This window comes from Pelodiscus sinensis, chromosome 1 (assembly GCF_049634645.1).
Source record: "Pelodiscus sinensis isolate JC-2024 chromosome 1, ASM4963464v1, whole genome shotgun sequence".
NCBI classification, from domain to species: domain Eukaryota; kingdom Metazoa; phylum Chordata; order Testudines; family Trionychidae; genus Pelodiscus; species Pelodiscus sinensis.
Window position 1 is genome coordinate 299,834,899 of NC_134711.1, and position 17,885 is coordinate 299,852,783.

The window sequence follows — 17,885 nt, forward strand, 5'->3', positions numbered from 1 at the left end:
TGAATAAAGACATTAACTGGTTAACGCACTGCAAAGCCATTTTCCCCTGCCTTTAACATCCACATTTTCACCTCAAAAGCTATGAATGGGACACATCCAGCCTGCTTAATTAGCTTAATTAACACAGGTCCCACAATTGACAGGTACTTGTATATATATCTTGGATTCTGTTATTTCCACTCCAGCTCATCTGATGAAGTGGCTCTTATCCCCGAAAGCTCATGATATTATGTATTTTTGTTAGTCTCTAAGGCTGTGTCTACACTGGCATGAATTTCCGGAAATGCTTAAAACGGAATACTATTCCGTTTTCAGTTTTTCCAGAAAAGGAGCGTCTACATTGGCAGGCTGCTTTTCCGGAAAAGCCCTTTTTCCAGAAAAGCGTCCGTGGCCAATGTAGACGCGCTTTTCCGGAAAAGAGCCCCGATCGCCATTTTCGCGATCGGGGCTTTTTTCTGGAAAAGACTACTGGGCTGTCTACACTGGCCCTTTTCCGGAACAGTGTTCCAGAATAAGGACTTATGCCCGAGTGGGAGCAGAATAGTTTTTCCGGAATAGCGGCTGATTTTGTACAGTAGAGCATCGTTGCTTTTCCGGAAATTCAAGGGCCAGTGTAGACAGCTTGCAGCTTATTCCGGAAAAGCGGCTGATTTTCCGGAATAAGTGGCCCTGTGCAGACACAGCCTGTGGGTACGTCTAGCCTGCATTGCACTTTCGTGGTACCAGAAGTATCCTGAAATAGCAACACTGCGTCTTTAAAAGCACCTGCTATTCTGGCATTCCTGTAACCCTCGTTCCACGAGGGTTAAGGGATTTGTCGGAATAGTGTCTTATTTTGCAATTTGGCACTGTGTAGACAGTGCCAAATTTTAGAATAAGCTCTTTTGATTTAGACTCGGAATAAGCTATGTAATTTACGTAGTGCAAATTGCTTAGCTTATTCCAACAGAAGGATGCTGTCTAGATGCACCCTAAGGAGTCACAAGACTACTTAAAGTTACAGACTAACGTGGCTATCCCTCTAAAACTCACTGAAAAGAAAACATCATTTGTATTTTATTTGAAATTGAGGAGGGTTTTACGTACTTACACCTGAGCAAAATTAATAACATCCCAAGGTTTTGAAAAAATAAATGCCTTGAATTTAAATTTGGAGTTGTCATATTTTTTATCTTGCTAGAATTTACAGTCATAGCTCCTCTGGGGGAGAAGCCTGAAGAGTCTTTTAAATACTGGACATGAGCAGGAAGCTGATTGTCACCTTCACAATTCCTGCCTAGCAGACTTGTCACCATTGCAAAAAACAATTCAAACACTGAACAAAGCTCTGCAGAGTTGCTTAAAATGAGGCACCACATACCCCTTGAAAACTCCATCAGCCCACCAGCGAGCCATCACTCCTTCCTCTTTCAATTGTCAGGAATGGTGCCAAACTTTGAAACTGCAATACGTGTGGCCAACAAAACACTGTGAAATCATGATCTGAACTCCTGGGTCTTGTCCCTGCTCTCTCTGTCTGAAAGCTGTTCACTTGAGTCTGGATTGTGAGAGTATCACAATAAGGGATGAAGCATGGGGAGTTTTGCATTTGCTACCAATAGCCAGGAGCACAAGGTTTGCAAAACATTCTGCTTTGGAGACATATGAGGAGACCTGAAGGAGCTGTGGGAAATGAAATTTTATTCTGCATATTTTAAGCCCAATCCGTGAGATTGATTATATTACAGATTTCGTATTTTTAATATTTCCTTCCTACTCCCATTTTTCTCATTTGTAATTTCTGCACTGATTTAGATCAACTCTCTGCAGGCTCATTACGAGTGTGTCTGCACTGCAAATAAAAGCCTGCAGCTGGCCCATGTCAGCTGACTCAGGCTGCAGGGCTGTTTCATCACCGTGTCGACTCCCAGGCTCAGGCTGGAGCCTGAGCCTTTCCACACCCAGAGTCCTAGAGCCTGGGCTCCAGCTCAGGCCTAGATGTCTACACAGCAATGACACAATCCCACAGCCTGGGCCTGGCAAACCTGAGTCAGCTGGCATAGGCCACCTGTGGGCCCTGCTCATCCCCTGTACATCTGATCCTATGCAGTGAGTCCTGCACATCTGATCCTGCACCACCGACATCAGAAGTTCAGGATCACATCCACCATGTGCTTTCCCACTCAGCACCCCCTCTATGCCCTGTGATGGCTGGCAGGGTCATACCCTTAGGGCAATTTATACTGCAAGTGGACACCCACTGGCAATGTTACGTCTAATCTTTTTCATCCATGTGTGGATTTTTTTTCCATCCATGTGCAGAATAAATTTTAATGTGGACTGAGGCATGTGTGAATGTGCACCACCAGTAGTGACAGACAACCTAGCGATGGGTGCACAGACAACCAGTTAGGCAGCATTTAAATCTCTCAAGTGGCCCGCACAAGTGAACAGAACAATGTCTGACAGCCATTAACATCCCTTGTTATTTCATATGTTCTTCAGGTACCTTTTAAATGCCAAGGGAAAGCAAATGCTGCTGTTCCGCGTGTAGATTTATAACATGTTTGTTTTTTTCATTTTCCCAGGAACATCAGAGAAATCAAACCTGGAGCTAATAACTCTGACATGTACCTGTGTGGCTGCTACGCTCTTCTGGCTCCTATTAACCCTCTTTATACGCAAGCTGAAAAGGGTAAGAAAAGATGAATAATTACTAAGCTTCCTCCTCCTCCCCCCCGCTCCACTTTTCTCACTGGCATTTGATCTGGTTAGAAAATGTTCCCGTTTCAAATGAGATTCATGAACATTATGTAAATTCACTTTTTCCTTGCTTCCTTGTGCATCCTCTACACCAGGTGCAAAGAGGGTGCAAAATGCTAACCACTTTGGACTGAAAAGTCCTACAAAACCCTGTAAAGCAGGAATGAATCAGCCGCTAAGGCTCAGTGCCTCAAAGATGTTTACATCCACAATTCTCATTGATTTTAGTTGGTTAGGCTATGTCTACACTACTGAGCTGACAGCTGCATTCTATGCCACTCTGTACCGGCAGAAGAGATCTCTCCTGCTGGCATAATTAAATGACTCCTAATGAGCAGTGGTAATTATGTCGGCTGAAGACTGTCTCCTACTGGCATAACACTGTCCACGCTGACAAGAGTTTTGCCGGCAAAAGTGCTGGTGTGGACTTTTTTAGGGCTTGAGCTTAATTGCTTGTGGATGTTGATTTTTCAGGGTAACTGGAAAAACTGGGTCTGGTAAGGCCTGGTCTTTGCACTGGCACAACTACGTCACTTAGGGGTGTGTATTTTTTTACTGAAATAGCTGTGCCAGTACAGACAGACTCTACAGAGCATGTAGTAATGCCAAGGTAAAAAGTGCCTTTTACTAGTTAAAAAACAACAAATGGTCTGGTAGCACTTTAAAAACTAACAAAACAAGTAGATGGTCTCATGAGCTTTAGTGGGCATAGCCCACTTCTTCAGATGCCCAAAGTTTTTTCATCTGAAGAAGTAGGCAGTGCCCACAAAAGCTCATGATACCATCTACATGTTTTGTTAGTCTATAAAATGCTACCAGACCATTTGTTGTTTTTTAACTTTATCCTGTACAGACTAACATGGCTACCTCCTGAAGCTTCCTTTTAATTGTGTAACCCATTCTCCTCCTGCCAAAGGTGTAGTTACACTATCATAAAGCTTTTTTATACCAATGTAACTGTCCACACTAAGGCCTTGTCTGCACTACGGGTTACTTTGGTATAACTTATGGCACTCAGGGCTATGAATAATCCACACCCTGGAGCAAAGTAAGTTATATTGACCTAAGCACTGACGTAGACAATGCTAAGTCAGCAGGAAATAGCTACCACCTCTCGCAGAGACAGGAGATATTAAGTGGAGGGAAGAGTTCCTTCCCATCAGCTTAGAGCAGGCGGTGAATAATTTTAGAAGGGGGGACGTTTCATAAACTTTTGAAGTGGCCCCGGGCCACCCTGCCGAGGGTGGGGCCTCTGGCGGAGGGGGTAAGGCCAAGACTTCCATGCTCCTCTGCCTACAGACCCTAACTGGCCGGAGCAGGGGGAAACACATGAAATCTTTGCCCCGCCCCAGTGCCTAGAGAGACCCGCCAGCTATTCTGAACAGCTGGCAGTTCACTCTAAGCGCCGCATGCCCCTCGCAGGGCAGGAGGAGACTTTGTGCACTCTCCTGCCCTCCAGGCCAATCAGGGCCTGGAGGTGTGGGAGTGTGCAAGTCTCTCACCCCCTGGCTCTTCTCTGCAAGGGGTGTGCGATTCACTCTAAGTGCCATGAGCCCTGGTGGGAGGCGCGCACTCCTCTGTCCCCTGGTCTCAATTGTCCTGGGGCAGGAGAGTGGCAGGACAGCCGTGGGCTGGATCAACCCGTGTGGTGGGCCGGACCCAGCCTGCGGAGGCTCTCTTGCCCACCCCTGCACTAGGGGCGGCTGCTGGACCTTGCAGAGCCCATCTCGCACATAGAAGATACTGCTGAGGGAAGGGGAGGGAGCTAGAGGGCTCCTCCTGGCAGCTGCAGACCCAAGCACAGCCTGAGGGAAGAATATGGGAGTGTGCAGGAAACTCCATGCAAGCCTGGGAGCAAGCATCAAGATGTTTCTTCCTCTAGATCTCTGGATTCTGGAGGAGGAATGGGGTTTGTCCGGGCTCAGGGGACCACAGATGAGTTCGGGGGAGGGGGTCAAGGGGATATCTGGGAAAAAGGGGGCCCTATGCCTAAGCTCGGGCAGAGAGAGGGTGCAGGTACCTGCATGTGGGGGAACCCATGGTTGGCTCTGGCAGGGAGGGGTTGTGGGTGTCTGATCCCTAGCTAGCCTCTGGGCAGGGAAAGGGGCAGAGAAACAGGAAAAATGGTTGTCAAAGGGGTTTCTTTAACTCTCTACTCCTGTGTGAGTGTGTGTTGTTACAGATATACTTGCTGACAGGCATTTTGAAATACATTACAAATAATTGAAACTGGTGTGATTATGCAGTGTTATTTTAACAAATACCTTTTACAGAATTTCAAAATATGGTGTGTAGAATTTTTATTTGTGCGTGTGTAGGATTCTTAACGCTTTGGCACAGAAGGCCCCAGGAGTGCTCTTTAGCCCATGCCTTAACAAAAAGTGATCTTAGGCCAGGTCTACACTTAAGACTTTTATTGATGCAACTACTTTTCTCAGGAGTGTGTCTAAACTATACCCCTCTGTCAGCAGAGGGATGTAAATTAGACGTATCTAAAGTGCAAATGAAGCCGGGATTTAAATATCCCACCCTTCATTTGCATAATGGCGGCCGACACTTTTTTTGAAATGGGGCTTTTCAAAACCCCCCCGGCAGTTTAGATGGGGCATTTTTGACAGAAATTCTTTGTTTCAAAAGATCTTGTACTAGGAGGGGTTTTTTTTCCGAAAAGCAAATGAAGGGTGGGATATTTAAATCCCGGCTTCATTTTCACTTTCAACACGTCTAATTTACATCTCTCTGCTGACAGAGGGGTGCAGTTTAGACGTAGCCACAGGGGTGTGAAAAATCCACGTACCTGAGTGTTCTAGTTATATACCAACTAACCTTTGATATGAGCAGCACTACGTCTGCAGGAGGGCTTCTCCCACCAACAAAGCTACCACCTCTCAGGGAGGTGCAATAAATACAGTGATGGAAAAAACTCTCCCGTTGGCATAGTAGCATCTTCCCTTAAGCACTATGGCAGTGCAGCTGCCCTGCCCTGCACCAGTTTAAGACCCAGAGCTGCATCTTGTTCTGTGCACTGAAAACTGCCACAGATTTTGTGAGAATGCAGGGCCAGACTTTAAAACATAACATTGTTTCAGTCACTGTATTTCAGTGTGTATTCTCCTTTTCTTTCCACCCTTGCACTACATATGTGCACATGTGCTCATGCCCACACAGTGAAAGGAAGAGACTCAGGCACATTTAAGTCTAGGGAAAAGGAGAGTGAGGATAGAAATGAAATATAACTTACAAATAGGTAAAGCAACCTTATAAAGGGGCTAAGGCCAATTATTCCCACTTGTCATTAAGGACAGAATAATTAGTAATGACACTAAACAGTTGGGAAATGGTTAAGTTCTAGGAAAATCCTTAACTCCAAGAGCAATTAAGCCAGGAGAAAAGGAGTTGCAGGAAGGTTTGGGTTTGTGATCCAGATGGAACACTCATACGCAAAACAAGGGAGGGCAACTTCTAGGTAACATAGTAAAGGGTCTCTTCTTATCCTATTGTTTCTATTTGGTATTCTTTATTTAAGGATCTCTCTAAGTTTCTGTTAGTCCTAAAGATTAATAGTTGGAAGTTAAAAATTAGCTCTAAGCGAAAACTTCATATTGAGGGCTCGGGCAGAAAGGTTGTTGCTACAGCAGCAACCATATAAAAAATTATTTCTTTCTGTTAGAGAAATAGAACAACTTCTTAAAGTCATGTGTGTGTGCACCCACCCCAGCGTGTATTTCGCTCTGTGTCTCACTTTTGCATCCACTTTTGCTACAAATGTAGGGCTGAATCTCTAACAGTACCAAGGATTTGGTATTCAGTGCAGCCAAGGGGAGAATAAGCAGCTCTATGCCATGTAGCTGTTCCCTTGTTCCTGGGCCATTGTCGCTAACATGGATCCCAGTGTGATAGCTTAAGAGATGTTCTAAGTTATGCTTACTGGAGAAGTGTAATGATACTTCTTGATCAGCAGAGGATCAGCTGGTGCACCATGTGCACTGTTCCTTCCCCATCCCTGCCCAAGCATGTGCCCTCTGTAGACAGGTGATATAGAAGCAAATATTGTCCATTCAAGGAGTCTCCTACTTTGGACTGATCTTAGGCTGTCCTTTTAGGAAAGCTTGCTGTGTGCTTTGGGCAGCACAAGGCAGTTGAAACAAGTCAGGAAGTTTCCCATAATTTTCGGCATGCTTTCTCCCTAGGGTCTTCTTACTTACAGTATGTGCATTTTCCTTTTCAAGCAACATAGTGAAAATGTTTGCAGGAAGGAGGACAATTCCTGGCAATGGAGGAGGAGAGCTGAATGCTGTAGAGCAGTTTGAGTAGGAGTTGGACATGGGTGGAAGGTGTAGGGAATAATAGTGTATTGCTGTTTTGGCATGGCTTGCAGGAAAGCACCCTGATGCTCATTTCCATGATGCTTGCACATCTTCCAGCCCAGAGCCACGAAATCAAACTTTATACAGGCTGAGATTTTTCCTTTGCTTTACATTTCTCATGGGAAAGCAGGAATTTGTCTTGTGGAGGATGATTTTCAGGGCCAAAATCTCTTTAACACCTGAAATAATCTGTGAATCTGGGTTTTTATTAAACCTGTAGTAGCCCAATAATTCCAATAGAGCTGTCAGAAATGGCAACCCAGAATTTCTGAGCATTTTAAACTGTATATTCACAATGTACAGTTCAGTGTATTGCAGACTGGGTTTGAATTATGCACAACTCAAACCACATCTGACCTTTTTTTGTTGTGGTTGAATTCATAAAAGAACCAAACACGGATAGTTGAACTCCATCTGTTGCATATATCAGTGGGAGGTAGGGGTGACAGAGGGTACTGGTGGGTGGTGTTCTTGGAAAGGGGAGGGAGTTGATTTTGCTTTTGTTTTGCACAATCATTCAGGAAAAATTACTTTCAGCAATGGTGATTAGTCAGTTTCTTTAAATACCTCTTACTTCTGTAATGTACAGAGTCTATATCCCAAGGCAATTATTTGCATAAGAACGTATATGATTTAATTGGACTAATTGACAGTGTCATGTATGAGAAAAGGTGGAGGAAGGGCTGGTATAAAAATGAAACTGCAACATCATTAATTAAAATGTTTTTAGCCGATTGTATATTGAAGTGTGAAACATGCATCCTTATGGTGGGAAGTGCTTATGCGCATCTCTCAGATCTAATCAACCGGCAAGCCTTGACCAAAACCAGAAGATGCTGCCCATTATTGTTTTCCATCTGGTGGTGACTTTGAAATGTTCTTGATTTCCTAGCCTCATTCTTCTGAAATGAAGACGAATTATCTGTCAATCATAATGGATCCTGATGAAGTCCCTTTAGATGAACAATGTCAACATCTTCCATTTGATGCCAGCAAGTGGGAATTTGCAAGGGAAAGGCTAAAACTAGGTAATATGCTTGTTACAATGTTAACATCCAGCACTGTGCCTTTGTGTTTATCAAATGAGATGTGTTTGTAATTAGAGACTTCAAACACTCAGCTAACCACATATTGCAGAGGGCAAATCTACGCTTGATTGTTGGTGAACTGTTTTTTGATCTTCAGATGAATTATTATGAAGATTTAAAATTGCTGTTACTTGGCTGGCTTTTCATATGATTACACTCCAGCTGTGCAGTAGTTTCAGTCATTTTAGCTGTAGTGCAGATAGGGCTGTTTTGTATTTCTTAAGAACTGAGATACTAAAGAACATAAAAACACAGGCCAAGATTTTTAAACCTGGGAGCCTAAAATTAAGTTCCTGACTCCATACTGAAGCATCTAAATAAGTAGCCAAATGCAAAGGTGATGAGCATGTAGTAGCCCCTCCTGAAGTTAATGGGAGCTTCATTAGTAGTGCTGTTATATGTAAGTATTACAACAATGCCTAGGGCTATGTCTACATTCACGGCTTCTTGCGCAAGTATCCGCAGAGCGTCCACACTGCCCGCCCACTCTTGTGCAAGGAAATTCACAGTACAGCGTGGTAAGAGAGGGCTTCTTGTGCAAGCGCTATGCTCTTTTTTATCAGGTATAAGCTCTCTTGCGCAGGAGCTCTTGTTCAAGAGGGCAGTGGGGACGCTCGGCAGGGGTTTCTTGCACAAGAAAGCCCTATGGCTAAAATGGCCATCAGAGCTTTCTTGCACAAGAAAGCGTCCACGCTGCCATGAATGCTCTTGTGCAAAAGCACAGCTCGCACATGGCAGTGTGGACGTTTTCTTGAACAAGACTTCTAGCACAAGAACCCTTGCGCAAGATGTTCTTGCGCAAGAAGCCGCCAGTGTAGACATAGCCTAAGGGTATGTCTACATTGCAATTAGACACCTGCGGCTGGTCCTTGCTGGCTGACTCAGGCTTGCAGGACTCAGGCTAAGGGGTTGTGTGATTGCCCTATCATACATTTATTTATCATATTTCTTCATCAGCTGATGAAAATACTGTATAAGAGGTATTGCTATTTAGGAGCCTATGGACTAACCTTGAGCAGACATCTCTCTATAGTGTAGACATAGCCTCAGTTGGCTTGTGTTCCTCCTCCATTAGTCCATATTATTGATGTAACTTCCAGACAATGCTGTAGTAGGAGTACTTCCTCCTCATTCCCTAGGGTTACAGGTGTTACAGAAACCAATCCATTCTAACTCCACTGTACTCAGAGGACATCCTCCCATTTTAGAGGAATGGAAATGAAATTAAGTGCTAGCTCCTACATTAGACAGTAAAATTCTGGTGCATTCAGGCAAATGGCTGTTTAGTTACCGCCCTGTACTTTAGTATTGATATAATTTTGTATCGTATGATCTTACTAGTGGTGGTGATAAATTATAATATAGGACATACACTAAACAGCTAGAGTTGTGATATGGGCCCAGTGTAACTATTGTCACCAGTGGAATGGGCAGAGTAAAGAGTCAGAAATCTATGAAGAAAACAATTTCCTTAGTTATGCTCTCTTACTATGCACCATAGAACTCTATTCTCTAACTCTGGCAGAGATGAGTGAGCCTTTCCACCCTCTTTTAAACACACTGAACTTTCATATTTATCAATAATTTACAACAGGAACCCTCTAATACAGAGCAAGAGAGTGTCTGGGATGTATCAAATGAATGGTGCATGTTCACTGAATGCAGCTTTGAAACTCGGGCCTAACCACTTCCTCAGAGACAATAGCATATTGCAAGAATGACTTGTGGATTAGCCTCTGCCTGCACTCTCCCATTAGGGCTCTGCTCCAGCAAAATGACATACACATGACAACATGACAACTCACATATTTGAAGTTAGATGTGTTCTTAAGTATCTCGCTGAACTGAGGCCTGAACAGAAACTGCCTGGCTCAAAGCCAGTGAAGTCAACCAAAATGATTAGGGGTCTGGAGCATATGACCTGTGACAGGGGTTCCCAAACTTTTGACACGGGGACCAGTAAATCCATTCATGAACTTTTGGAGGACCGGTAATGTTCATTTGCGTATTTGCATATTCATTAATCAAATGATGAATATTCAAATAAGTTGTTTCTGGTCCTCCCAAAATCCCCAATGCCAGCTTTAGCAAAGCTTTTGATATGGTCACCCACAATATTCTTGCCAGCAAGTTAAGGAATATGGATTGGATAAATTGACTATAAGACAAATAGAAAGCTGGTTAGACCAGGGTTTCCCAAACTTTTTACTTTAGTTGGAACCCTTTTTTTTCAATACTGTTTTTTGCAGCCCAAAAATATAAACACATAAAAAACAAACTGAGAAAATACCAGACATATAAGATGTCTGGTATTTTCTCATTAGGTAAGTTGTATTATTACTAGATGTATCTGTCATGATTATGAGGGTTAGCCAGCAGCCTGGGGATTAAGGGGTTAACTACACCTAGCCAGGTGGAGTGACCAGTAGGAATGTAGGTGGGACTTTCAAACTGGGACAAAGGAATTTGGTTTTTTTTTTCTTCTCTCCCTTTTGTCTCTCTGAGTGAGTTCTCTGCAGCTACAAAGAGGGACAAGCATGTCTCTCTCTCTCCAAGACACCATTCTTCATTTTCTGTAAGTAGGGTAAAGTTTAGGTAGTTTCGTTAGGTTTTATTGTTTTAAGGATTGGGTATGGGATCTGAGATCTGGCACTGTTTAAAAGATGTTTTGGCTTTTTTTTGTAATTAAGTTCTATGCCCATGGAGTTTCTCCATGAGTATATTTTGTTACCTTCCTATCTAGTCATTATGCTTGCAACAGGAATATTGTTGTAATAATAAAAGTTCTTTCTTTTCTTTTTATTAACCTGCCATTGGTTAATTGTGTGCCCTGATTTTTATTTTAGGGGTGAGATTTCCCAAATGATCTTTCCCCTGGTTTATTTAGCAACATTTGGGTGGTGGCAGCGGAAGTTTTATTCCCAAGATCTAGGTTTTTAAGATTTTGGGGGAAGTTTTATACCAAAGCCTGGTAAATAAGGCTTTGGGGTACACTTGCTGGCCCCCACTTCTGCATTTATCATGCCAGAGTGGAGAAGGAGCCATGACAGTATCAGTTTGTAGTTTCGAACTGCCTAGCTGGTAAACGTGCTCAAGCTGCATGAGTGTGTCTACCCGCCAGACAGTTCGAAACTACTGTACTCAAGGGTGTGTGTGTGGGGGGGAACAATAGAATCCCTGGTCTGGACTAACTCGTGCTTTGCAGGGGAGGAAGGGGGACAGCGCCCCAAGATCTACATATGGCCGGGTCAGTCCCTCTCCCCGCTGGCCAATTCGCTCCCCCACTCCGCTCCCCCCACTGTGCCTCTAGCCAGCCCCACTTTCCCCAACCCCTCCCGGACAGCCAGTTCTCCCCTGCTTCTCCTCCGAATCTTCCTTGGCCAGCCCCGATGCCTGCGTCCAGCCCTCCTTCCAACGGCCGCTTCTCCCCCCCCACATCTTCCCCGGCCAGCTCCTACCCCTGACCTCGTGCCCCCTGGCAGCCCTGATTCCACCAGCCCCCCCCAATCTCCCCAGCCCGCCCCACCCCGCTTACCCCATCCAGTGCTGCTTCCAGTAGCCGGCTCTCCCCTCCTCTTCCCCTAGCTAGGACTCTGCCGGGAGCTGAAACATCCGGCTGCAGATTCCACCCAGGCCAGCTCAGGACTTGGGGGACCCGGCACCACACTGAGGCCTGGTAGTTTTTTCCTGCGGCCCGGTACCGCAGCCCATAGTCTGGGAAACGCTGACCCATGAGGAGAGGCTGAGGGAGTTGGGTCTATGCAGTCTGCAGAAGAGAAGAGTGAGGGGGATTTGAGAGCAGCCTTCAACTTCCTGAAGGGAGGTTCCAAAGAGGATGGAGAGAGGCTGTTCACAGTAGTGACAGATGGCAGAACAAGGAGCAATGGTCTCAAGTTGCGGTGGGAGAGGTCCAGGTTGGATATTAGGACAAACTATTTCACTAGGAGGGTGGTGAAGTACTGGAATAAGTTACCTAGGGAAGTAGTGGAGTCTCCATCCCTAGAGGTGTTTAAGTCTTGGCTTGACAACGCCCTGGCTGAGTTGATTTAATTGGGATTGGTCCTGCCTTGGGCAGGGGGCTGGATTTGATGGCCTTCTAAGATCTCTTCCAGCTCTATGATTCTATTATTCTATAAATTCCCATTGACTTTAATGAGTTTGCATTAGCTTCAGAAAGTCTTAGCAAATTTGAGGCAATTTTAACCAAAATTCAGCTGCTTTATTCTGTGCATCAGAATTCTCAAATGTGAATTCTGTTCTGCAAAGAGCTGGTAGTTCACATGGCACCAAGTCCTTCTTTTCATCTTTTAACTTCTACTAAAAATCCATTAAGGGAACTGCAGGTGTTGTCACAAGGATTATATGCGATCATAAATGGGAGGAGAGTTGGTCCAAGGCACAATCTGTATCTCATAATGTGTTTCACACAATGAGAAAATCTGAGAATCCCTGTTGTGCTCTACATTTTAACATGCTACAAACCAGAATTTTAGCATTAAAAAGTAGCTATCAATTCAATTTTATTACAGTTTTCCATTAGCAGTGAACAATTTTTATTGGGTGATTCTAACTCTTTCTATTTCTAAATTGTCTATTGGTAAATTGGTTTTCACAGATTTGTTCATTATTTGCAATACAAAGTTATGAACATTTCAGAAATGGTGGTTGTTTGGAACGTTGACCAAAATGTTTTATTTGTTCTTTCAAAAGTTTACACCTGGACATTGACTTAATACATCTTTGAAACTTTACTGTAGAAAAAAAATGCGGCTTTTCTTTTATTTCTTTAGTAGTTTATTACATTTAACACAGGACTGTGCTATATTTGCCTTTTCCCCCTCTCTCTCTGCTGCTGCCTGACTGTGTACTTTCAGTTCCAGTGTGATTGCCTGGCCAGTTCATAACTCTGATGTTTATAACCCTGAGGTTTTACTAAATTATAAAACACTTTTTGCCAATTCCTAGCCAAAAACTTGATTCCAATTTTTTATTTTCTGTTTGGTTATTTGGAATTATGTGTTTGTTTTGTTTAGTTTTGTTTTTTAAACTCCAGTGTTCTTGGCAGGTGACACACTTACATCATAGACCTATATCTTCACTTCATCTTATCAACAATTGTTTTAGAAGTTCCTTATGTAAAATAGTCTTGAAGGGGACAGGGAGAGCTGGGCTGGGAGGGCAGGTGGATAATTCCCTGCTTTCTGCTTATTTCCTGAGGTGTGCAGAAGCACTGCTCAAGTCTTGTGAGCTTCTAACATCCGCAGAAGAATATGCCAGTGTGTCATTTTGCAACTGTGGTGCCCAAAACAATGGTTCATTTTTTGCATTGTCCTACCAGTTAGGGCAAAATATCCAGGAATAGAGAGATTTTACACAGATAATGCTTTGTCTCAATTTACATATTTGATGAATATACATTCTTTATGTTACAGATTCTATCCTTTGGTATGAATGAAAAGTTGTCTTTATGTTCTACCCTTGCTCCTTCACCATTGTGTCAATTGTTTTACTAAAGTCACAGTAAAAATAAAGCTTTCTGAGCATTAGGTTGCCTGCAAGTCCTAGTGAAACTGAAGCAGAAGCATGTGGGCTTATGATTTTAAAAAATTATTGTTTGCTGACATCCTGTCATCTAGTAGAACTTCCCTTCCCCAGTGAAAGAAAAGTGAGGAGTCCAGAACCCGCTGTGCAAGAAAGGTTTGGCAGCCTCCAAGTGGTCAAAAATTATGGGTCAGGTCCCCAAATATCCTGAGATTGGCTTAACAATCATGGGGGGGGGGGGGAGATTTCAAATTAATTAATTAATTAATTAATTGAATAGAATAACTGTTGCAAGACTGGCAACACCATTCCAGCCACAGCACAGAAAGTGCCAGGGTGAGTCTGCTGATAGCCAAGGGAGCTGCCAGTTTCCATGGGCCCCAGAGCAAGATGTTGGGGGGGGCAGGGTAGGGCGGACTGGCGTCATGCCTCAGAAAGGGTGGTGCCATGAGCAGAAGGGGTGAGGCTGGGGGCAGCCAGCCCTCACCGCTGACTGGAGTGAGGCCCTGGGCCCTCCGCCCCCGCCCTTAGAGCCACCCAGAGTATGTGGTGTGGTGCTCCAAAAGGGATTTAAAGGGCCCGGGGCTCTGCCTGTGACCACAGTAGGAGCAGAGATGGCCGGGAGCCCCAGACCACTTTGAATCGCCAGGCCTGGAGCAAGTGCTGCTCTCCCCATGTCGGTGGGCCTGCTGGAGCCCACCCAGGCCTGGAGCAGGTGTGACCCTGAAATGACTGGTTCCTCGAGAGGAAGCTTATGCCTGACTGCCTCCCTGGGGCTGAGGGGCTGTTTCTGTCCTGCCTGCTCAGCTCCTTAAATCATAGGTACTGACTCCAGACCACTGTGCCACTGGTTCCGGTGCTTTTGTTGTTACCATACTCACTGCTCCCTCTGTGACAGCCCCTCCTCTAGAGCACGCACACACACACACACACACTCAGCCTCTTCACACACCAGCCTCTTTGCTCTTGGATCTGAGAGGAGTTAACGTGAGAGGCATCACCTGCTTCTTTCTGGTGTCTGTGCTTTTGGCAGGGTGCAAGAACCTTCAGAAACTAAGAGCATATCTGAGTATTATGTCTGGTCCCCACCTTGTGTTTCTGCCTTGAGATGTAGGAGGAGGGAGGGGCTTCAGATTCTACACAGCGGCCCATGAGAGAGCGCCCAAAATTGGGACCCAGCTCCTGGGGAAACAGAATGGTCTGAGCATGAGGCGCTAACCCTGCGGCGCACAACCCAACCCTGCCCTGGAGAGCAAGTGTGCTGGCCGGGGTAACTCAGCCACACAGCAGAATGGCACAGGCTCATGCTCACTCTCATGTGACCCAGTGTTTGTGGCTCTGCATCTCCTGTCACAAAACTCCCTGGCACCTCAGCTCATTTGCACATCCATTTGCATGTTACCATAGGGTGTCACAAGGAGGAAGGAGAAAATTTGTTCCTCTTGGTTTCTGAGGACAGGACAAGGAGTAATGGGCTTAAAGTGCAGCAGGGGAGGTTTGGACATTAGGAAAAAATTCCTAACTGTCAGGGTGGTCAATTATTGGAATAAATTGCCAAGGGAGGTGGTGGAATCTCCCTCTCTGGAGATATTTAAGAACAGGTTAGATAGACATCTGTCAGGGATGGTGTAGATGGAGCTTGGTCCTGCCTTGAGGGCGGGGGGCTGGACTCGATGACCTCTTGAGATCCCTTCCAGTCCTATGAGTCTATGATATGTAAGAAAAGTGTGGCCTACATAAAGGTTACAAACCAAGCCTCAGCCAGCTGTCGGCCCCGTCTGGATAGAATTAGGCTACAGGATTAGGCTGGTTGGGCAAAATATAATTCACTCTTCTCCAGCCTGAACGACAGTCCAGCATGGTCAATGGAAATCGGATCAGGCCTTTACTACAGAGGTAATTGTGCTCTTAGGCTGAGTACAAAACTTGGTTTTGTCAGCAAACTGCAGAGAGAGGTTCAGAAGCAAACATACATCCACTGATAAGAGTGATCTGTGTAAGCTGGAAAGCTTGTGTCTCCCTCACACCAGAGCTTGGTTCAATAAAAAGTATTACCTCTCCCACTTCGTCTCCAATAGCTGATGAAGTGGGTTTTACCCACAAAAGTTCATGATATAATATATTTGTTGGTCCCCACAGGACTGCTTGTTTTTTTCAATATCTAGGACCAGAATGGCTACAACAATGCTGCAAATGTGACTAAAAGGGTGTGTCTAGACTACATGCCTCCTTCGACGGAGGCATGTAGATTAGCCAGATCGGAAGAGGGAAATGAAGCCGCGATTAAAATAATCGCGGCTTCATTTAAATTTAAATGGCTGCCCCGATCTGCCGATCAGCTGTTTGTCGGCAGATCGGGGCAGTCTGGACGCGACGCGCCGACAAAGAAGCCTTTCTTCATCGGCACAGGTAAGCCTCGTGAAACCAGGTTTACCTGTGCCGATGAAGAAAGGCTTCTTTGTCGGCGCGTCGCGTCCAGACTGCCCCGATCTGCCGACAAACAGCTGATCGGCAGATCGGGGCAGCCATTTAAATTTAAATGAAGCCGCGATTATTTTAATCGCGGCTTCATTTCCCTCTTCCGATCTGGCTAATCTACATGCCTCCGTCGAAGGAGGCATGTAGTCTAGACACACCCAAAGTGTCATGTATTTTCTGACCATATGCTAGCTCACCTACGTGAGAGTCCATTAAAAAGTGTTCCACACAGCTTTATCTTGTTGTGAAAATATTTGTAGGAAGATATGCCTGGATGGTTTCAATGACCACAGTGTTGTTTGTTTACATGTGCATGTCTCTACAATTTGTTTTCCTTACAGGAAAGTCACTTGGAAGTGGGGCGTTTGGAAAAGTGGTACAAGCAGCTGCTTTTGGAATTAAAAAATCCCCCACGTGCAGAACAGTTGCTGTGAAAATGCTGAAAGGTATTATGCTTCAGGGCTGTGTTAGAATACATGCTGCACTGGTTTCTTCCTTTCCCCTATCCCCTTTTTGTTCTGTGTGTCATTAAAAAGCACGAGTGGGTGATGTTATCCCCAAACTATTTTAGTCTAAAACACTGCCAAGGTTGTATCTCACGTATCAGCTTAGATCTGATTTTTCAGCTAAATGGTGAGCCCTAAAGAATGAAAATTGAGGTTCTTAATGAAAGTGCTGATGAAACAACATAGGCTGTAGGTGAGGGTGTCAGATATACTCGGCACCTGGTTGCTGCTATTTCTGAGAAAATTTAACAATCTGGGCCCCAATAGTACAAGCACCAGGAAAAATAGGAAGGGGAGAGTGGTTTGGGGGCTATCCCAAGCCCACAGCCCACAGTACAATTAATAGTTTCAGAGCGTCTAAGGCCAGAAGAGACCATCATGTCATCTAGTCTGACCTCTTGAATAACAGGCCATTACATTTTGCCCTGGTACCTCTATATTAAGCCCAGTTACATAGACTGGGCTCATAGATTTTAAGGTCAGAAGTTGATCATCTAGGCTAGAGTCTGATCTCCTGCACATTGCAAGCCACAGAGCATGCTGAGAGATAGAGAATCTGTCACTTCTTTTGTGAGTTTGTTCCAATGGTAGAAATGTGTGCCTCATTTCTCACTTCAATTCAGGTTACAGACTGTGCTTCTTGTAATGCTTTTCCCTGCTCCATTTACAAGCTAGTTAACACTTAGTACTTGCTCCCTGTGAAAAAGTTGATTGTCTGCTAATCAAGTCAATGCTCAGTTTTCTTTGAGAAGCCAAACAGATTGAGCTCTTTAAGTCTCTCAGGGTATGTCTACACTACCCTCCTAATCCAAACTAGCTGTACTCATTCCACGAGGAGTACAGCTAGTTCGGATTAGGAAGCCTAATCCGAACTAGCTACTCCGTGCCGTGTGTAGCCCGCGGCACGGGGTTCGAACTAGCTGGGATTTAAAAATGGCGGCGCCCGACTTATGCAAATGAAGCCCGGGAAATTCAAATCCCGGGCTTCATTTGCAAGTGCGGTATGCCTACATTACCCCGCTAGTTTGAATTAGCGGGGTAGTGTAGACATACCCTCACTCTCATATCCATTTTTTCCAGCCATTAAATGATGTAGTGTAGCCATTTTCTGTATCTATTTCAGTTTCTCAATGTCATTTTAAAAATGTGGATACAAGCACAGT

At 44.6% G+C, this 17,885-nt stretch overlaps 1 protein-coding gene across 2 annotated transcripts in view; it reads left to right on the forward strand.

Annotated features, from left to right (window-relative positions):
* The window catches only part of FLT1 (fms related receptor tyrosine kinase 1), a 161,897-nt gene that overhangs the window by 118,465 nt on the left and 25,547 nt on the right, over nucleotides 1-17,885 (forward strand). For both annotated transcript variants that reach the window (XM_006138918.4, XM_075919213.1), the window contains 3 exons: nucleotides 2,568-2,674; nucleotides 8,002-8,137; nucleotides 16,558-16,662. In XM_006138918.4, coding sequence (XP_006138980.2) covers nucleotides 2,568-2,674; nucleotides 8,002-8,137; nucleotides 16,558-16,662 — 348 coding nt within the window. The remainder of the gene's footprint in view (nucleotides 1-2,567; nucleotides 2,675-8,001; nucleotides 8,138-16,557; nucleotides 16,663-17,885) is intronic.